Below are 22,303 nucleotides of genomic sequence, written 5' to 3' on the forward strand. Positions count from 1 at the left end.
TACGTAGACCAGGCTGGAACTCACTACGTAGACCAGGCTGGAACTCACTACGTAGACCAGGCTGGAACTCACTACGTAGACCAGGCTGGAACTCAGTAGGGATCCACCTGCTTCTGCCTCATGAGTTCTGGGATTCAAGGTGTGAGCTACTATGCCCAACCTTCAAAATAAACATATTCTATAATTCTGTGGGAGACGCTACTAGACCATGTGCTTAACAAGTGCCAGCAGCTCCGGGGGGGGGGGGTCGCTAAAGCCAGTATAAAATATAAATATGGACTCTGTTTACACCACAATGCCAGGTGCAGAAAGCAGAAACCAAACTGCTACATGTACAATGACTTGAAGTCTATGACAATTCTACACCAAAGGAGAACACACAAGAAGGAAATGCATTTGGGCAGGCGGGTGGTGGAGTCTCCTCTGACTTTGGTTTGATGCAGTCTGGAGCCCTTGGTCTCCTTCAGATGGGACTCGGTGCAAGCCAGGGCAGCTGGGACTCTTCTCACAGACAAATGGGATAAGGGTGGAGAGGAGGAAGCACTGGGTAAAGGGGAAGGGGCACTGAGGAAGTCAGCCTGTGGGTCTTCACCACAGGCATTCCCTCCCTGAACCTCCCCAGCCCTCCACAGCCTCAGCTCCCCACCCCAGCTGGCATAAGACAGGAGAGAGACTTGGCCCAAGATCAGTCCCTCCTGGCTTAAAGGGCCACCTGCCCTCGATGGGTTCTGAGACTGGTGATAACGACTGGTGATAACAACGGGCCCTCAAATGCATCTTCAGTTGGGAGGGGGGGGGAGGCTTAAATGAGAATAAATCACATAACGCTCACTACACTAGGTCCCACCTCCACCAATTCAGTCTGAGCCTCCTCATCCCCAAACTGCCCCAGATGGATGCTGGTAACCCATTTTACAGAGCTCAAGTCTGGCCACGCCCTACATGCTGGTCTGCCTCCTACACAGTACCCATCCGTGATGCCACTTCCTCAAGTTCCTCCCAGCCTGATGAGGGCAGTGGCTCAGACTGTGGAGCCCCTCTGCAGAGCAAGAGGAACGTCAGACTGAACCTGGGTATCCTTCCCAAAAACTCAGAGGTTGAAGCCTTATGCTTCAATAAGACAGCGTTTAGACATGGCCTTTGGGAATTGATTCAGTTTCGATGTGACTGGAAGGATGGGGCTCCCACATGGGATTAGCCCCCTTATCTAAAAATCCAAAAAGATCAGTTGGCTCTCCCTCCAGACACCTGAAGGAAGGCACACCTAGAGAGCAGCTGCTGGTACGCTAGGAAAAAAGCCATCCCAGGGTCAGATCAGCAAGCCTTCCCTGAACTTCCAATCTCCAAGCAGGACAACCGCATGTTTTAAGCCCCCAGGCTGTGGTATTTTTACAGAGGCCAGAGCTGACTAAAACAAGGGGAAAGGGTGACCATGAGCCCCTTGGGAGGCCAAGCCTCCAAAAAGACTGACCAGCACACATCCAAGCCCAGTGTTGCCCAAGAAGAGCAAAGGTGATATATCTTCTTGAGTTATTTCCTAGACATTGAAAATTCAAAGTCAGCACAGAGGGGGAACGTGGAGAAGAACCTCGCTCGGGTGCCTGCGTGAGTACATGTATGTCCATTCTCATGTGTGCTTATAAAAACATAGACCAGGTCTAAGAACACACACACACACACACAACTGCCTCTGGGAACTGGTTTATTATAACTCACTTTGGTGCCATTTCTCTCTCTCTCTCTCTCTCTCTCTCTCTCTCTCTCTCTCTCTCTCTCTCTCTCTCTCTCTCTCTCTCTCTCTCCTCTTTCGGAGTAGGACCTTTTAACCAAAGCTATTTGGTATCTTTCACAGTCTGCCTGAACCAGGGCCCCAGAGGCTTCTCAGAACTGCAATGGGCCAAGTCACTGACTTACTGAGCCTGGTTTCAGTTTCCAGAGCTCTGACTTGGGCAGCTGATTAACCCAGACCCTCTTCATGGCCTTCCTCCTCTGCCAGGGCAGACCCAGCCCAAGGTTCTCCCAGTCTGACGGCAGGAAGCCCCACAGCTAAGCAGAAGCAAGTGACTGGCAAGCTCAAGTCCCGGGACCTTTGAGCTGGCTCCTCACGCAGGAACTTTAACACATCCCCACATAGCCAAACCCAGAGCGGGCTGAGCTCTGACCCTAGTTTCTGCTTCCCTGGGTAACTCAAGGCCCCAGAGGATTCTTCCCAGCAGACGGGACAAAGGTCGGGCCAGCCCTGCTGTCCATCTGTGATGGCCACAGTGAAGCCGGGTGGGAGCGGCCCTCCTTTTCTGAGCTTCGCGGGCACAGCCTCCGCTTAGCTGTCACCTGGCCATTACTACACCTGGGAATCTGGGCCTCGCAGTGAAAGCACCCACCAGGGTCGAGCAAGGTGAGGGAAGGGTTCCAAACAAGCCTCCTCTTCCTCTGGCCCCAGGAAGGACCATGAGGCCCCAAACCCTAGCCAGGCCCCACGGCCTGAGCCCCCCACTGCTACCTGCCCACTGTGTACAGGGTCTTCAGGTGGCAGCCTGCAGTCTGGTGGCCACCCACAGCTCCCATGGGACTTGCTCAGTAGCCAGATGCCAGGACCCAGCTTGACACACCATCAGAGGTGAGTCCCGGACAGATCAATGTCCCCCACCCNCCCACCCTTAGACCAGCCACTCCTCTGGATCCAACGACCCAATTGATTGGTCAAAGCTGCTCCTGGCTCGCAGGACCCTCAGGGATCCTGGCTGATACACAGCTCAACTCTCCCCAGGCACGGCCAAATGGCAACAGGCCAATGTGTTTACTGAACATACGGGCTGTTTCACGCCAAAACACTTCAGTGTCAATACCCCAAAGTCCGCTCAGCAACCCCATCCTTCAGTCTAAGGTGCTGGGAAGCCTCCCCAAGACCACAGCAGGAGGATGAGCCAGCTGCAAGGACATCATCCAGCTGTCAGCCTTCGATCCTGGCTCCTTGCATGAACCTGTGCAGACTGATACTGAGGCTCTGACTTATGGGGCAATTCATCTTTCTCCTGGTAGGAGTGCTGTCCTGATCATAGACAGTGTGTGTGAAATCTCAGGCCCCCGCCCAGGGTCTCCACAGTCTCCAGAACTGTGAGGTGGTTTATAGTAGCATGGCTGACAACTGAAGGCCAGTAAGGAGAGATCCTCTCCCCACCTCCACCCCATTGCCTCTAGGAAAAGCCCAGCTTCTTTTTTTGTTTGTTTGTTTTTGTTTTTGTTTTTGGAGACAGGGTTTCTCTGTATAGCCCTGGCTGTCCTGGAACTCACTTTGTAGACCAGGCTGGCCTCGAACTAAGAAATCCGCCTGCCTCTGCCTCCCGAGTGCTGGGATTAAAGGCGTGCGCCACCACGCCCGGCAAAAGCCCAGCTTCTTTGAGGGTCTACCTTGTCACCACTAAGGCCTTGCGGCAGCGAATGGCTCATCCCCAACACCCAGCCCACATCACTCCCTAGAAGAAGCCCTGGTTCAGAGACAGGATGTGGCTCTGGATGACATATAACAGTGGATCCCCCACTGGTGTGAACCCGGGCCTGAGGACCCAACCAACTCTAACACAAACAAGCCGTGTGACACCAGGCAAATTCAATGAGGAAACTAGGGTCCTGGAAACACGGCCTTCACAGGATTGTGACATAGAACAAATGAAGAAACACTAAGGAACTCAGTCCAGCTCCCTGCACTAAGGAACTCAGTCCAGCTCCCTGCACCGACTGGAAGCCAGCTGTGAGGACTCACCTCAGTGCATGGGCCTGAGAAAAATCCAGGTAGATAAACGCAGGGAAACAGACAGGCTGCCAGGACCATCACTTGAGGCCCTGGATTCACCTATACCTGAAAGCAGATCTCCATGAATCAAGCAGTACAAGAGCCAGCACCCCCAACCCCCATCCCCATCACAGGAGCCAGGAAGTGCCCAGGTTTCTGCCAGAACCTATCCAACCTTCAGCTTGCAGAACTAACCATATAGTCAACTTAACCCTCAGACCAATCAACCATCCCCGAAACTCACATTTGCTGCTGGTTGAGGCACCCACAGAACTGGCCACATCCCAAAAGATTGTCTCGGGTGAAGGGACACCTACTCAATCCTCCCCGCCCAGGAGAGCGCCCAAAAACTAAAGAATTCTTAGCAAGGCCAAATGAAAGACCACAGATCAGAACAAGGGGTGTAGTTCACCCTGGGCAACAAAAGTAACTCCCCCCCAGTCACAGCCAGGAACAGAACTGACCCTCACTTGGCTGGCACTGCTCAGGTCAAAGGAGGGACATCTGAGATCCCCAGAGCTATGAAGGCAAACACCCACTGCAAGGCCTGCCCCTCTGAGCTCCCACCTGCAAAGACCTCTTTGTACGTAGCTCAGAGGTTCTAAACCAGGGTTCCATGTACCTCCACACTTCACCGTGCAGAACACCGTGTGACTCAGGTGGCTGAGGGCAGCTCCTTCCAGGGCTAGCCTCTGGCCTGCAAGACAAAGGGGGGAAGCCTATGGGTGCTGAACACCTCGGATGCACAGGTACCAAAAGCAAGTCCAACCAGGGAGGAAGCGAGGGACCCAAGAAGGCAGAAACACATAGGGAAGAGGCCCGTGGGGGCTGTAACCCCCTCAATGAGCGAGATCCCCACTGTCGCCTGCTCTAACAGGAATCTAGCCAAGAGGCCTCTGGAGCTACACTCCTGACCTGTTCCATCTTCCTTTCCTTCCAGGAATACTGAAGCTAAAGCTCTTCTTAGGCCAATCAAGAGTAACATTCATGTAGGGCAGTGGTGGCACATGCCCGCCCAGCACTCGGGAGGCAGAGGCAGGAGGATCTCTGTGAACTTGAGGCCAGTCTAGTCTACAGTTCCAGGACAGCCAAGGCTACACAGAGAAACCCTGTCTCGAAAAACAAAACAAAGAGTTAACGGTTCCCACTGGCTGGGCCTGGAAGAGCAGGCCACTAAGATGCCCTGCCCTCACTCACTCCATCGGCACAGAGAGGTGAAGTCTGTGTCCCACAGTCACACAGTCAGAAAGCTATCCCTTGGTCAACCTTCTGAGACCCAGAAACTGCCCCGGAAAGAAATATTTCCAAGAGACTGCCATACTTGGGAGATCTTTGTAAACAGTTCCGTAAACCTTCTAAGGATCTAGTTTCAGCGGGTAAGATTCCAGATGGCCCACGATTAGCACTTAAACAGAGAGTGGATCCCACAGCCTTATACTCAAGCGCTCAGAGGATGATTGGTAAGGACACTAGGACCTCCCTAGAGCCAGAGTTTAGACAGAGCGTTTTACAAACAGGGCAGCCACCGGCACCATAGGATAGCAGCTATACTATTGGTAGGGCTCCTTGGCAGACCCAGCATCTGACCAAAGTGACTCTTAGCGACAGTACCTGTCACCCTCTGGCAAGCAAAGCACAACCAAGGATGTGGGCTACTGCGGAGTCACGAATCCTGACCTTCAAATTCCACAGCATGAAACTCCAGAAAGGGATCTTTCTGAGCCTTGCTTTCCAGAGAGACTGAAAGCAACGGACAGCACTGCAAACATCCAGCTGCAAGGCTGTAAGCAAACCAAAGCTCTATGAGGGGGCCGCAGTGTGTTCCAGGAGGCTTAGCTCCCATGGCTTTCAAAGAACCATCTCCTGACCCGGCGCACCATCGGCAGCCCAAGAGAGAATCACGTGCCACCAGCTGAGGCACCTTCAGATTTCCAATTGCCAGAAGCTACCTGCTGTGGGCCTTTCTCTACCTACCCCCACAGTTTCAGCCTTCCCTAAGGCATTAAAGGAACTGGCTACCCAAACCTCCTCGAACACAGGCAACGTGTGGCTGAATTTGTTCAAGATGAGGAACAGGGTACATGAAGAACAACTTCTGTTTCCACACCAAACCACTGGGCAGGCTTGCTTCAGGATGGAGGCAACAGGCCCAGGAGATCCCATAATGAATATCAGGACCCCAAACAAATCTTTGAGCTGTGCTGTCAGTCGGGTCAGGCTCAAATCTGAGCACCGCCACCCCCACCCACCGCGGCCACCTGCCAGCTCTATAACTGGGGCTAACTGCTCCATTCTTCAGAGCCTCCTATACATTCCCGAGAGACAGTTAGTATAGGACAATGAAGAAATTTCATCCGGCTCATGTAAAGATCTGATCCCAGGGTCCTAGGAGGCCCCAAGCTTGGCACACTGTGGCCAAACAGTGGCCCTAAAAAGGACTCACTCAAGCTGCTCTGGCCCCAGGGATAGCTGGCATGCAGTAGGTGACCGTGGGGACCTATCTAATGAGCATGTAAAGGAGTAAGTGGGTTTGTTTTAAAAAGAAAGACACTGGGCCCACCCAGAGGGAGGGAGTGGCCTGGGAACCTCACTAGGACAAATGACCCATTTTATGTGTCCCCATGTCCCCTCACCTCAGGAGCCCAGGCCTGGCAGCTCTGTGGAAACATGAGAGAAATGGAGAAACGAAGGTGGAACTACTTACTGGGCAAGAGGTCTCTGACCCCTGACTCCTGACCCCACCTGCCACCCTCAGCCCTTCTAGAAAACAGTAGACAACAACCCCACCCCACCCCCCAAGCCTTTGGGAAGAAGGCTACCTGTCTGCTGGCCTCTTGCTCAGTCTCCCCACAGGACACTATCTTCCCTTCACAGAGCACCTGCTGCACTTGCCAGACCCCCCCCCCCGCCAACCCCCAAGCAGGCGCAGAGGCAGGGGCGGGAAGAATAGCGTGCACAGTCATCAGAGCCAGCTGGCCAAGTCTTGAGCTCTGAGCTCAATGCCATCTCCACCGCCCACCACCCTCTGGGACAGCAAATGCACAGCGAGGATGCTCAGCTTACAACCCCTTGGTTTTCTTCTGAAACTGGGTACTGAGGAGGAGGAGGAGGATGGATATTACGATTAAGACAAGGTGACCCGGCGGGGTGAAATGTGGTTTTTCAAGAGTCAACCGGCCCCCAAGGGGGAATCCCGACTCTCTCTGAATCTAAATTCTCTCATCTGGCAAACACAGATGCACCACCCACCTGGGAGAGTGGGTTTCCCATCTGCAATCATGCCAGGTCTGTGGAGGCTCCCAGCAGCCTCTGAGATCCACTGCGGGCTACTCACAAAAAGGGGAGGACAGAGGAGGTAAAACACAGACCTTAAGAGGCTTGGCAGCCACCTGCACAAGCCATCCCTGCATCCCAGCTTGGGCCTAGGAGCACTGGGAATACCACACAGTCAGCTGGTGAAAAGCCCAGAAGCTACAGAGGAAAACATCTTGGGGCTGTGTCTTCATCTCAAGCCTTGAGACTCCTCTGATATCTGGTACTGCATGTGGCCAGGCCAGGGCCCAGAAACGTCCTCTTCCAGCCTCACCAGAACATTCCAAGGCAAACCAGCAGCCAGAGGCAAGAAATCTTAAAAGGTGTGGAAAACAGATTTTCCAGAAAGTGGCAACCTACCTGGTGGCCCTGCCTTCCCTCTCTCCCGTGGGTTGGGCTCCAACAAGGCATCAGATGACCTCTGGTAAACCTAGTGTGAGCGCCTAGGCGTCAAGGTCTCCCAGCCGAAGACTGTGTGCTCGGACCACCTGCCTGGAAATGTTTGCTTCCAATGTGCCTTATCTGAAAGGCCCCACCCAAGAAGCAGGGACCTGACCAGCCTTGGCTTAGCCTACTTAACCCAGTGCTGCCTACATTCGAGAGTTTTGTTAAGACGCCCAGTAACACAGCAAATGACGCTTTGCATCCATCTTTCAGAAGAATCACCAGGACATCCCACAAGATCCCCAAGCCTGCTTTCCTGGAAAAGCTTCACCTTCTGGGATGGCTGGATGAAGATGAAGATAGATGTGTATCTGGCCAAGAGCCCAGGTATTTCGTTGGGCAAGCTGACACGCACAGGTCAGTAGCAAACTAAGGACTACCCAAAAAAGCACAAGCATCAGTTGGGTTTTCTACCAACCCCAGGCTCCGGGCAGGGACAGCTGGCCTGGAGCCCACTCATGTCACCTGCCCTGGGCCCACAGTTCTGACTTCCTGAACACAAAGGCAGAACTGAGCCAGGTTAGAGAGGAGCATGCCTCCTCCTGTCCTCAGCCCCCAGAGCATGGCAGCAGTTCCTTTGGATGGTAGGAAGGTCACATGGCCACCCACACGGCCTCCATCGCACTTCCAAGGAACAGGCTCTGGATGTGGATACCCACCTGCAACTATACCCGAAGCTGTCTGCCCCTTCCTGGATGGCCTACCTTCAGTCAAGTGGAACTCAGGACTGTGATGGAGGCTCTGCACTCCTAGGCAGGGGTCTCTGCCCACTCTGTGGGTCCTTCGGCATCTCCAGGAGTGCTCAACCCCTCTCAGTAAATAAATACCACCTCCCCTGAGAGACCTCGGTCCAGAGCTCTGGGCAGCCTCAGCTAAGCCAGCGTGAGCCTCTCCAGTTTGCGAGCAACCAGGCTCCTTGCACCTTGCAGTGTGTGTGTGATGCGCAGACCTACTGGGTCACCTTCCCTTTCACAGGCACTCGCAGAGAAAGAACAGAACCCAGCACTGGGAACTGGGCAGATGCTGAGCCAATGAATGAAGCTAAGCCAGGACTTATCCCTTCCTCCTTCCTCCTTCCTCCTTCCTCCTCAAGTGCTTCTCTCCTGACCCAGAGGGTTCAGGGTCAGGAGGAACTTTGGCTGGGCCAGAGACGACCAGAGGCTTCTGAAAGCACCAGGCAGCTCCTTGACCCCACCACATGCCTTTGAGTACCTATGTCTGTTGTGTGTTGAAGGTATTCACACTCCAAATATCCCATCAAGGAGCCTACTTTTTAAAGAGAGATAGGACACAAAGCAGAATAAGAGTCAAAGAAAAGACAAGCCTGGGGGGGGGGTCTCAGAACATCACTCAGAAGCTCTTGGGGGAGGGCCTTTGGCCTGTGTATCCTGATTCACCCTCCAGGGACCACTGGTGACTTAGCAGAGTCCACTAGGTGTGCCCTGGGACACTCTGAGCAGTTTACAGGGTGGGGCACCCAGCATGCACAGGCTTGGAGGGGGAGGTGCTGAGGCAGGAGTCTTGTGGGGGTTCCCTCCTGGGAGTGATTCTCAAATCCTCACATATCTGGAGACAGATCCACCCTAGTGAACCTTAAAAACAGGTGGTGGGAGGGTACTGTGGGGTGGGGGAGGGGGACATCACAGGCTGCAGCTTGGCACCATAAGGGGCCCAGACACCAGCCTGTGAGGCCCTGCTGGGGAGATGCAGGCCACAAAGGCTGCTTTCTGAGAAGGCTCAGAGCAGGCAAGACAAAGCCCCAGACAGATTCAAATAGCCCAATGGGAATGGCCAGACCTGCTCCAACACAATCGTGCCCTCACTCACAGCTCCCAGAAAGGGCCTGTTCCCTCTGGAAGACTTTAGTTCCAGCTGTTAGGAGGGGACTCAGACCTTAGAGCAAAACCTACTATGTGACTTCTTACCAGCCTCTTCACCCGGGAGGTCTTGGTTTCCCTCTCCCATACCTTCCCCATAGCTGGCTCTCCAGGAGCCCTGGAGGGGGAAGGCTGGGCTAAACCCAGTTCAAGTAGAAAGGAAGACCTTCCAAACATAGTTCTTCTGCTGAAATGAAGGGCCTGCTTTCTAAATCCAGTATTACTTTTGAAAAGGGTGTGTGTGCCTAAGCATTTTCTCAGAAGCTAGTTTACCAAGGTGAACAAAAACAAAGGCCCTCCTTATATCCTACCAGTCAGAGACCACATCGCAAAGTTTCTACTGAATGCCCCAAACCTGCTAATTCACCGAGAGGAACAACTAGGGGAGCCTGGGAGACCTGATGATTAGGAACGGAACGGAGCCGCAGGGTCATGAGCCCAGCCATGTCTGGTACCTGCAGAACCTCCTCAGTCTCACTATGATGAAGAGAAATGCAAGCCAGGGTATTCCTTCTTGCCCCTGCATCTATCTGGCCAGTGCCCAGCACTGCGTGCTGAACATGTGGGTTGTAGCTCCTCCCACCGTCACCCTCTGAAACTGGAACAGTAAAACTGTTTCAGAACTGCCGAGAAAAAAGTAGAATGTCTGTGACCTCTGACCCAACACCTGTCAATGCACATCCAGGCAAGGAATGGGGCACCCACTGTCAAACTGTCCGGGGCAGCAGAAGGTAACCTCAGAAGAAGAAAAAGTCCCCATCCTTTCAAGAGCTGAACCACACTGCATAGACAGAGACAGACAGACAGACAGACAGACAGACAGACAGACAGACAGACACAGACACACACACACACACACACACACACACACACACACACAGATACAGAAGCCCCAAAGGAAGCAGCAATGTGGAATTTCCCAAGACACACAACCCCATGCACCATGTACCACTGTAAGAACAGAGGCAGGCTGCAGGCTCCCCTTTGGTCACATCAACACCCATGGAGACAGCCTGCTGAGTTCCTGGAGCAGCTGAACTCAGGGACAAGAAGGGACAAGCTGGCTTTTCATTATGTGCTTTGGGCCCTCTGAATTTTGCATCATGTGCCTGTATTTTAAGAGGGGTATGGGGAGGGGGTCTTGGTGGTGCACACCTTAGATCTCAGCACTTAGAAACAGAGACAGGCGGGTCTAAGTTAGAGGCCAGCCTGAACTACAAATTCTAGGTCAGACAGGGCTACATAACCCAGGATGGCTTTGAACACTCGGTGTAGCCAACCTTGAACCTCTGACCATCCTGCCTCCACCTCGAGACCGCTGCAATTGAGGGAGTGTGCACCACCACAGCCAGTTTTATGTGGTGCAGAAGATCAACCCCAGGTGCTCATGCATGCTAGGTAAGCATTCTACCGACTGAGCTTCATCTCAAGCCCTAAAGATTTGAAAATGGGGGAAATCAGAAATGTTAGCTAATCACAGTAATGGGACTACTAATGAAGACAGCATTTTCACAAAGCGCAGAATGAATGAATTCTTCAGAATGACCAAACCCAAAAAACAAGACCACCTCCCTGCATTCATAATTCCTTCAGGTTCTCCAGCTAGGGGGCGCCAGCAGCCTGCCAAAGACAAGGGTTCTAAGAGCCAGATGTAGGTGGTAAAGTACAACAGCCACCAGGCAGGGTGGGCCGACTCTTCAGCCCAATCTAATGACCTGAGGTTCAGTTCCACCAACCCCACCTCTTAGCAAGAGAGTCAGTTAGCAAGGATCACAGACCGTACCTGCAAAAATTTAGTCCAAGGTCACTACATCTACAAAGCCAAATGAGCATCACATGGATGGTCAGTTGTGAACCCAGTCCTGGAGACCTAGGCAGTTTTTAACCAAAAGACTGGACATCTACCCCCACCCCCAGCAGGTCCAGCCTGTACCCAAGGGCTGGGGAAGGAGGTTTATTTGCAAGGCGGGGTTACATTTCTCATGTGCTGCTGTAAAGTGAACCTGACTCAGGATGCCTCTCTCTATATATCATAGCTCTGAGGTCATAGCAAAGCCAGCTACTGAAATACACAGACAAATGCTGGGCCACAGACCAGCACCATTCAATCCTGGTAACGATCCTCTTCTCTCCCCCCTGCAGAATCGCCTAGAATTTCAGCCCAGAATACTAAGCTATTTCAGCAGAAAGCAACCTCCAGATGGCTTTGTTTTAAAGGATAAAATAGGGTTGGGGGTATAGCTTAGCGGCACTTGCCTATCACGCACAGGTTCAATTCTCTAGCATAAACACAAACGAGGAAGAGCCTCCACAATGGTTCATCTTAGCCACTCAAGAACACTGAACAAACACAGAGGCAGCTCTCTCCAGTAAAGACTCGGGTCGAGCTCACGTAAGCCTTCCAACCGGTGCCAGAGTCCCTCACAGGTAGGTCCCAAGCCTCGGTTTCCCCATTTCTATTAGAGAGCTTGTGTGAGATAAGACACATTAAAATCTACAGTGGAAAGCTGGGTATGGTGGCTTACATTTTTAATCCTAGCGCTCAGTGGGGGCTGAGCTGAAGCAGGAAGGTCTTCGGGTGTTTGAGGCCATAATGGGCTATGAGTTTACAATGTCTTAAAGTAAACAAAAATTACAGAAGACAGGCAAGGCTCCCCATCACCTTACACCAAAGGATCTTCCACCTACAACTCAGTTTCCTAGAAACAAAGAGCGGAAGGAGAACAGATGGAGGAGAGGCTTAACCACCAAAGAAGGAAACCCAGGCTAGCCAGCTACCCTCAGCTGAGCATCTCCCAAGCCCCAACCTCCTGTTTCTCCACTTCCCCTGGGACCCTTGACTGCACATCTTAGAAAAGCCACATAGGAGGGATGAGGGAGCTTCCAAGTCACTTCTAGCTAGGGGCAGAGAGGCAGGTTCGAAGGGTAAAGGAACTTAACCAGAACATATTCCTGTACTTGGGAGGAGACACCAAGGAGGGGTGGGAATAAACAAGGCCACTGGAAATAGGTTGGTTCAAAGCCCATTGGCTGGCCAGTCAGAGGCCCCATGCTATCAGGGCACATATTTAAAAGGTTGGCTTTTGTACCTGCCTATGATAGGTAGGGCACCTCTCAGGAATTGGCTCCAACTGCCTATGGAAGGGCCCTGTGCACTCCCCTCAGTAAAAAACAGAACCTGTTACACTGCAGAGGGCATAGCTCGACCTCAAAAAGGAAAGCGTCTCTATTGACAATTAGCAGCAGCTGGACATTAGCAAGGGTAAGAGCGACTGAAAGGAGAGACTTGTTCTCTGAGCAAATCTCAAGGTCTCAGGGATGGACTGTGAGCTCTTAATGGAAAAGAGACATATGGACCATGCTCTCTCTGGCCCCCGCAACCCCACCCCCATCCCCAGTCTGTAAACCAAGGGCTAAATGAGATGAGTCCCCTGCGAGAGGATTTTTACAAGGCCCGACCTTCAGCTAAGCCACTCATCCCAGGGCAGTTGAGCAGTCCTCATAGATGCTGCTGCAAACATTTGGAGCACAGTTCAAGTCATTTCCCAACATCCCTGGCCCTTTTTGTCAGGAAATTCACAGACAATTCACCATCCATCAATACACAAGCGCTGCACCCCCAGCTTCTGAATGTCAAGAACAGGACGATGCCCATTCACGGGGTCTCGGGAGTCACTTAGACCACTCCAGCATTCACAATAAACAAAACACAGTAGAGGGTGGGGGAGGGGTCACTATCTCAACAGTTGTTTAGTTAATAATGTGGCCACCAGGGGGCTCTGTCCTGAAAGTAAAGAAGCAACAGAAAAACTCTTTCTGGTGTTTTCTTTTCCTTCTTAAGCTTCAGCTACAAAGCACCGAAAGCTATACTAATATGAAAACGCACATTAGGATTCCTGAGCTGCTGGAACGGCCCAGAGACTTTCTGCCATCTCTCCAAAGCCAACCCTTGGGCAAAGGAAGGCAAGTACACCTTGAATTCAGGCACCCTTCCTGAGAAACGAATGCTCAATAAGATTTCCTCGAGACTGGCTGACACCCCGGGATTCCCTGAGACCCCTCTCCCCCGCCTCTTTAAAAGAGGGAGGGCCCACAGGAAGGGCAAGCCAACCTGCAGGTCTGGAGTCAGTCCTCAACCCTCAAGTGTCTGCTAGGACTCTTCTGCTACAGCCTGCTAATTACAGAATAAAACACACCAGGCCAAGGACAAGCCTCGGGTATAGATAAAGGGTGACACAAACCCAGAGTGCTATCAATAACAAGGATGCAAGGGATGAACTGGGGTTTCCCAAGAATTATTTGACAGCAGGGGGAGCTCTGGTCCCCTCGAGTCAGAACTGGACTTCCAGAACACGACAGAGGGGCTTCTCCGAATTTTTCTGCTGTCTAGGGCAACCTTTTCACAGTGTGTTTATTTATGGTACAAGCGTCCAACTGTCCTTTTTTAAAAAAATGTTCCATAAGCCCTGGGCTTTTCCAAAGCTCTGGCTCCGAGTTCCTCTTGATTTCCTTGTGAATTCTGGGCTGCACTGAACGCCCTGCCGACCGTGAAAAGCCTGCTTTCTCCTAAGAGGCCTGTCTGGGAGTCTCAGCCAAACCCACAAGGGAACTATAAGGGGTGCAGAACCAGGGCCCCCTTATAAATAGGCATTATCCCATCCAGTTGTGGTCAAAGAGGGCCTGTAAGGCTTGCCTGGGGCAGAGAAGCAGCAGGCTCTTGGACAGCCATGAGGGGCAAGACAGTGCTGCCAGGGCGGCCTCTATGTGCCAGCTCAGACTGCTAACTAACCCCTGTGCACCAAAGGATAACGGAAACCCAACTGTTCAATTCTCCAAAATTCGGGGCACCCACCAGGGATGGAACTACAAGTGAAGTCCATTTTCAAAAGTCAAATCTACCAAGTGAAAAGACTACTTAACAAAAGGTTTCCGCCCGGAGTTTGCAAAAGGCTTCGGGGATGGGGTGGGGGTGGGGAGGGGGGCTGGATTCTCTTAGGCTTTCATTGAGAAGCTGTAACCAATAGCTCTGCGGAGAGGCAAGGCACACCTGACTTTAGGAACCCAGCACTTCTGTAATGTATTAAGAGCCAGCTCCATCAAAGCCCTCGGTCTCTGCCACTGAAGCACCAGCGCGGGGAGGACGAGGTGCTCAGCCGGAATGGCAGAAGACAATTCTACCCTACATGGGTCCACCCATCACTTTCTATGCTCTGCCACTCCTTGGCCCTGGGACTACAGGCAGGTACCCCACCTCTCTGCTGGTAGGTGTCCCTCTTCTAAGACACGTGGCCCAGAATCACCACCCTGGCTAATTTGCGAGGCTGCTGCGAGGCTCTAATGAGACAGCAAATCACCACAGACAAGCCAAGTATCGCTCGCTACTCATTTCAAATGGGCTTAAGCCGGCTGATATGCAATGACAGCTTCAGGAGCTGTGCACACGCGAGGCACGTAGTAGGCTCCACACAAACGCCGGTACCCTGCTCTACTAAGGGGAAGAAGAGGCAGGAAGAAAAACACACCGGTCCAAAAGTACCCTCAAGCCCCTGACTGCTGGCGTGGACTCCCCGATCTCCCGGGTCCCACCACCCTGGACGGCCAGGGATCTCCCGGCACGACCCCAGTGCACCTGAGAGCCGCGGTCCGAGCCCTGCGCCCACAGCGGCCACGCTCCCCTCGGACACAGCCCGCGGCCCCCCGCGGCCACCTTGCTGCTCGGAACCAGCCCTCTGCGCGCGCCGCTCCTTCCCGGGTCGCCGTCGTCTGCCCCGCGCCGGTCGAGGGTAACCAGGCTCGGGCCGCGGGGGGTCCCCGAGCCGCGTCCCTCCTCACCTGCACAGCTCCGCGAAGGCCTGGAAATTGAGCTTCTTGACTTTCTTCTCNCTCAGCCAGTAGCCAACTCTCTTCCCTTTCAGGAAGGTCTGCATNTTCTTCCTCCTCGGCCCGGGAGCCTGGGTCCGGAGGAAATCGCCCACAGGCCGAGCGTGTGGGGCCGGCGCGCGCCGCGAGCGTGCGGGCACCTCCTCCGGCGGCGGGGACGCGGAGCGGGCTTCAGCGCGCGGTCCTACCGGGCGGGGCGGCGGCCGGGGCGGGCCGGGGCGGGGCGGCGGCCGGGGGGCGGAGGCTCAGCGCGCCGCGCCACTGGCTGGGCCCCGCGGGTGGGCGCGCCCCGCCGCCGCCCCGCCCCCTCCGCCCCGCGGGGCTCGCCCGCGCAGGGACGTGCGCCCCGCAGCACCCCGCGCGGCTCGAGGACTCTAGGGATCCGGGGCCGCCGCCCGTGACCGCACCCGTGCCTCGAGCCCGAACAGGAGCACGCCCTCCCGCGGAGCGGGTTCGCCCGCGCGTGCCTCTCGGGCGCGGAGGGGATCCCTCGGGGAGCGCGCCGCCGTGTCCCCCGCCCTTCCTGCCCCGGCGCCCGCGCACACGCCGCGCACACGCGGGGCCTGGGGCAGAGCTCCCGGAGGAGGAAGCGCGGGTTACCGCCAGGGGGCGCCGATGAGTCTTAAAGGCGCCGCCGCTAGTGGCGGGGTGCTGGATGGTGGCCAGGGCAGAGTGTGGGGTGAGGGAGTCGTGGTGTGGGCGCCTTGTGTCTATCTTGGAGGGCGGCCAAACCACTGGGCTCCGTTGCTCCTTGGCAGCACAGCGGGGTTTGCCCCCGAGGCAATTCGTTGCAGTTGTCCTGTACTATCTCCACAGCTGCCCCGGGTTCACACTCTGGGGTCCCTTCCAGCTGAGGGAGAGAAGCAGCGAGGGTGCACACAGCATCTTCAGGAGAGCCTTTTCTTTGCTAGGTGAAGGGACATAGCTCGGCTTCTGCCTTAGTGCTTTGGATCCTCCGAGCCACCTGCCCTGGCCTGGCCTGTGGAGCAGTACTTAGCATTCCAGCCATCTCCAGTCTCTGCTCCAGGCATTGGGAGGAGAAATTGGAGGCTCTCCCCAGACACAGACAGGAAAAAAGAAAAAAAAAAATGGGTTCCCGTGTGTAAAGAAAGACATTTTATCTGACTTTGGAAATAAAGACAATTTTTGAAGGTCTGAGATGAGAAAAGGCTTGAAGGAGAAAAGAAAGCTGTTAGTAAAGTGACAGAAATGGGCCTTGACCAGACTTGAGGAGTTAGACCAAGCCCCTTTTTCTGGCTTAGATCCTGACCTTGGGGGTGTCCTTGGTCCCCCTTAGTTCAGTTTTAGCAAGAATCCTGCTGAGTCAGAAAAGTTTGCCATCCTTGGTATCAGATCACGGCAGCCTGTCTACAGTAAGAATGCTGTCAAGTGGGGCTGCCGAGATGGCCAAACATGACAACCAGAGTTCTATTCTCCACAGCATAGATGGAGAGAACTAAGTCCCATGTTTTCCTTTGACTAACACTCATGCTGTGGCATATGCACACACAAATAAATAAATGTAAATAATAATAATAATCCTGTCAAGTAAATTGAGCCAGAATCCCAGGAGCCCTGGTGGTTTTGCTCAGAAATTCTCCACCCACAGATGTTCCACTCTGCTCCTTGGCAGTGACTTCCCGTCTTTCCTTGTCGCCAGAGTGGAGCTCCGTTGCTCCCCTGCTGTGGAGCCTGGGTGCTTCTTTAAATAAAATCTAGTGAGTTTAATTTTTCTTTAATTGGAGAAAAGGATGGAAGAGGATTAGAAGCAGGGTGCCCACATGGCTCTGGAAAGCAGGGACTTTGTATCCTGGACCATGGGAGCCAGAAGACAAGGTGTAACTGCATCCATTCTGCTCTGTGCCTTAAGAAGATCACTTCTGTGGAACATCATGACCAACCTAGGACTGAGAGAAATGGGGACAGGAAGTCCAAGAGGGTGAAAGAAAGGGGTTAGGGAACAGACAGATGGCCATTGCCTCATGCTGAAGTCAACAGTAGAAATTCCCACACCCTGGCACAGGCTGTGGGTTTCTCCAGAGTTCTGTGTCTGGGTGGTTCAGGATCCTTGCTGAAGTTCCTTCCTTCCTTCGACACAAGCAGGGAACCCAGGGTGTGGCGGGGTAGTGCCGGCCGTGTAGTCCCGAGATGAGTAAGGTCCCAAGAGGCTGGGTCTTGAAGGATTTTCTGTGAGCCCCTGGAACTTCTCAGACCTTGAACTCATTTGCCCTGAAGGCCAGGTCCTGACTAGCGTGTTAGCATGTCCCATCCTCAAACCATTGACTCCTGGAGCATGTGATGAGAGCCACGTGAGTCCTGCCTCTGAGCGACTTGAGACTATGACATTGAAAGATGAGTAGGAGTTTGGGGTTAGGGGCAGCTTTCTAGATAAAAAACTGAGAGAGTTCAGAGGGCAAAAGGGCAGGAAGGGTAGACTGTGAGCCAAGGAGATGAGAGGGATAACAAGGGAATGGGGGAAGACAAGGGGGCTGGCTGATGATCGAGACAAGTTCCTCTGTCTCTTTCATCTGTAAATTGGGCAGGAAATGCTCCACCAGGAGTTTCCCAGAGGACGGAACATGCTAACACGCTAGTCAGGACCTGGCCTTCAGGGCAAGTGAGTTCAAGGTCTGAGAAGTTCCAGGGGCTCACAGAAAATCTTTCAAGACCCAGCCTCAGGGCTCGTTGTCTTCTGATCACTTTGGAACTGAAGTGGCCAAGGACCCACTGACTTGCTGGGTAACTTAGCAAGTCCCTACCTGGCCTTTAGTGCCTCCAGTCCTTTGCTCTAACTGAAGAGAAGGTTGTGTTTGTGCAAAAGCACTTCCAGAAAATGTGCCAAGCGCTGACAGTGTAGTGGGGACAGGGTAAGGGGTGGTGTCCCCCAGGGAATGGCTTCAGGAAAACCTACCGTAAGACTCCTAGTCTATCTCTTCTTGGGCCTCCTCCATCCTCCATGTGGGAAAGATGTTGAGCTGGAAGCACAGGGCTAAATATTTGAACAGGTAACTGAGGTAGACACCATAAGGAGGTGAGATTTGAACCAAAGTTCAGCAAGGGGATGGGCAAGTCACGCAGATACCTGACTGAGGTGAAGCTGAGGAACAGCAAGAACTTGGCTCTGACGTCCGCAAGGGGCAGTGAAAAGGCTGGCTGGAGCTGAAAGAGCTGAGGAGAAGATGGGGGTGTGGGGAGGGGTGCCAAATTACAAAGGGCAGTGGGTCTCCTCTTAATGTAAAGGGAGTCTCTTGAATGACAACAGGACCTTGCCTGGTTTTACTCAGATCACCTGACTAGTGTCTTGAGCCCCTGTCAGGGAAGCAAGACTAAGGGAGAGAGAAAAACAGGAGGCTCCTGCGGCAGCCCAGGCCAGTGATGACTATGGTGAAGCAGGGAAGGTAGCGAGGCACAACCAGGCTGAGGGAAGAGCTGGAAGTGAAAGCCAGTGGTGTCGGCCATGAGCAGTACGTGCAACTGCAAACGAAAGAGAAGTCGTATGTGTTCTGGCTACTGGCCTGAATGACTGCAGAATGGAGTCACCAAGTATGTAAGACAGGGAAACAAAAGGAGGCACCAGTCTGGGGCCTCAAGTCAGGAGTTCTACCAGCTATTCAGTGGAAGAGACGGCACGAAAGCCGTTCGATGAAAGAGGCTGGAGTTCGGCCCGTGACTCAGGCTGGAGATAACATCGAGGCGGGTGGCGTGAGTGTTGAGATGTTCCTTGGAGCCACAAGACTGGATGAGATCACCTAGGGTGTAAGAGCAAGCAGAGGAAAGGTCAAGGATGGAGCTGAGGCACGGTTCAGAGGCCAGGAGGAACCAGCAAAGCAATGAAGAAATAAAAGGAGAGCTGAGAGAGAGCTGGGTGCAGCCCAGGCAGCCACTGCTGCCAGAAGGGGACCACCAGCTGGAGAACAAAAGGACTGAGGGTGACCCTGGACCTTAGGGCAGGAGGGCTAGTGGTGACCCTTGGAAGGGCAGGTATCAAAGTATCTCTCAGATATGTGATTTCAAAAAGGGAAAACCTGGGGCTGGAGAGATGGCTCAGTGATTAAGAGTGCTGGCTGCTCTTCCAGAGAACCGAGTTTAATTCTCAGGACCCACATGGCAGCTCACGTAACTCTTAACTCCGAGGTTTCTGACACGCTCATACAGGCATACAGGGAGGCAAAACACCAATGCATGTAAAATAAATATTAGAAGAAGAAGAAGAAGAAGAAGAAGAAGAAGAAGAAGAAGAAGAAGAAGAAGAAGAAGAAGAAGAAGAAGAAAGAAAGAAAGAAAGAAAGAAAGAAAGAAAGAAAGAAAGAAAGAAAGAAAGAAAGAAAGAAAGAAAGAAAGAAAGACAGACTTGCCAGGCATGGTGGCGCACACCTTTAATCCCAGCCTGATCCACAAAGCAAATTCTATGACAGCCATGGCTACACTGAGAAACCCTGTCTCTAAAAACCAAAAAGAAAAGAGAAACGAAAGAAAACCAAGTGTAATAGGAAGTGTGAGAGCCTGTAGGAGGCTTTCTATAGAAAAATCGAGGAAAGAGACTTAAGATGGCTCCGTTGTAAAGCACTTGCCCCACAAGCATGACAATCTGAGTTCTCCCCAAAACCTGCAGGGAAAAAAGGTGTAGTAGTGAAACTTGTGTGTAATCCCAGGGCCAGGGAGGCAGAGGCAAGCTGCGCTCGAGGCTCACTCGCCACCAGCCTGCTTGGGAGCTCTGGCTTGATAAGAGAACCTGTCTCAAAGGATTTCGATGGGGTTTTGAGTAGTCTGTTGGTGGCCTCCATACTCACAAGCATGCCTGCATACGAGGGCACACAAATAGTCGCACACACACACACACACACACACACACCCTGAGTTTTTCTCAGGGAAACGTGAACCCTAATATTTTTGTGTGACCAGAGATAGTCTCATTTCTTTTTTGTTTGTTTGTTTGGTTTTTTTGTTTTGTTTTGTTTTGTTTTTCGAGACAGGGTTCCTCTGTATAGCCCTGGCTGTCCTGGAACTCATTTTGCAGACCAAGCTGGCCTCGAACTCAGAAATCTGCCTGCCTCTGCCTTCCGAATGCTGGAATTAAAGCGTGCGCCACCACGCCCGGCGATAGTCTCATTTCTGAAACAGCACATGAGAATACAGACTGGGTTTTCACTGGTTTTTCACTTAATATTTATTGAACTATTAAAATATTTTTGAGGGCAGGGACGATGACTCAGAGGGTAAAGTTCTTGGCTTGGAGCATGTTCAGGTCCCGAACATCCATAAAAGAGCGGGGTGGGGGAGGGGCATCTGTAACCCCAGCTTTCAGGGGGGGAAGACAGGAGGATCCCTGAAGTTTGATTGACAGCAAGACTAGCCAATTCGTGAGCTCCAGGTTCAGTGAAGCTGCTCTGCCTCAAAGAAACAGAAAGAGGCCATCTAGCCACTGGTGAGATGGCTCAGTGGGTAAGAGCACCCGACTGCTCTTCTGAAGGTCTGGAGTTCAAATCCCAGCAACCACATGGTGGCTCATAACCATCCGTAACAAGATCTGACTCCCTCTTCTGGAGTGTCTGAAGACAGCTACAGTGTACTTACATATAATAAATAAATAAATCTTTAAAAAAAGAGACCATCTAGCACTGCCTCAGGCCTACACGCGCACATACACTACATACACACAAATACATAAGTAAATAAAAGGCCATTTTTCATCATATGTTACTATATGTTAGAAATAGTTATAGCTATAGCAAGGGGAAAACACAAGGCTATCACAGAATGGGAAAGTCTGTCAAGGACTGCCTAGAAAGAGAAATATCTGAAGCACCCAAATGTGTGCTTCTATATCTTTTTCCTTTGTTTTGCCCACATGTATATCTGTCTACCACATGTGTGCCTGCTGTCCACAGAGGACAGATGAGGGCATCAGATCCTCTAGAAATGAAGTTACAGATTGCAATGTAGGTGATAGGCATCACCCCCAGGTCCCCTGGAAGAACAATCATTGCTCTTAGCCACTGAGATGTCTTCTCCAGCCCCTTCCCCCTTTTCCCCCCAAAGATTTGACTTTTAGTTATGTGCCTGTGTGGAGGGATGGGTGTTGTAGTTATGAAAACCAGAAAAAGGCGGCATTGGATTCCCAGGACTGGTACTGTGGCTGGTTATGGGAGACAGGAACTGAACCTGAGTCCTCTGTAGGAACAGCATGTGCTCCTAACAGCTGCGCCATCTCTCCAGTCTCCATGCCTGTAAACATTACAAATACTTCCTTACCATCATGTAGACCTTAATTGATATCACTGTGGTTTGCGCTCGTCCCAGTGTGGTGTTGAGTCTTTAAGGGGTGGAGCCTGGTGGAAAGTGACTAGGTCACTGGGTGCTGACCTCTGAAGAGATTAAGTCATTTTCACTTGACCCTGGTTGGTTTCCATAGGAACTTGCTGTACAGAAGGAACAAACCTGGCCCTGAACATCTCCTGCTTCCTCTTGTCCCGTGCGGCCTCTCCCTCTTAGCCGGGCTCCCACCATGGTGCCATCTGCCACGTTGTGATGAAGCCAGAAGTCTCTTGCCAAAGCCAGGCAGAAGCCAGTGCCATGCTTCTGGACCTCTGAAGGTATGAATCAGATAAATATCTTTCCTGATTAAAGTGCCCAGCCTCAGATATTTTGTAATAGCGACAGAAAATGGATGGATACATCAAACATCCCTCCTTGCCTTGAAAAGTTCTCATTACAACTGGTTCGTGCAATCCAGGTCCCAAAGCTGTCCCTCTGTGGCTCCTGTCATTATGTCTCTCCTGACTTCCTCTGATTGAAACCAGTTCTCCTAGGGAAAGAGACAGAATTGACTGTACTGCAGAAGGTGTGTCCTGATTTTGGCTGACTGGTGTTTGCTGGCACTAATTATCTTGCTTCTCTGTCTCCAGTCTTTGCTGCAAGTTGGAAGTTGGATAAGGTCTTAGTTAGGAACAAGTTAAGTGCTTCTGGCTGAAAGGCAGCGCAGACAGTCTGATGTCTGCTG

The 22,303-nt window shown here is 52.5% G+C and overlaps 1 protein-coding gene across 1 annotated transcript in view; it reads right to left on the bottom strand.

Moving 5' to 3' along the window:
• Itpk1 (inositol-tetrakisphosphate 1-kinase) overlaps positions 1 to 15,476 on the bottom strand; it is a 136,358-nt gene extending 120,882 nt beyond the window's left edge. The window contains 1 exon segment of the mRNA XM_021202089.2: positions 15,256 to 15,476. Coding sequence (XP_021057748.1) covers positions 15,256 to 15,350 — 95 coding nt within the window. The 5' untranslated portion in view covers positions 15,351 to 15,476.
• Between the last annotated feature and the right edge of the window lie 6,827 nt (positions 15,477 to 22,303).

This window comes from Mus pahari, chromosome 7, assembly GCF_900095145.1.
Source record: "Mus pahari chromosome 7, PAHARI_EIJ_v1.1, whole genome shotgun sequence".
Lineage (NCBI taxonomy): Eukaryota > Metazoa > Chordata > Mammalia > Rodentia > Muridae > Mus > Mus pahari.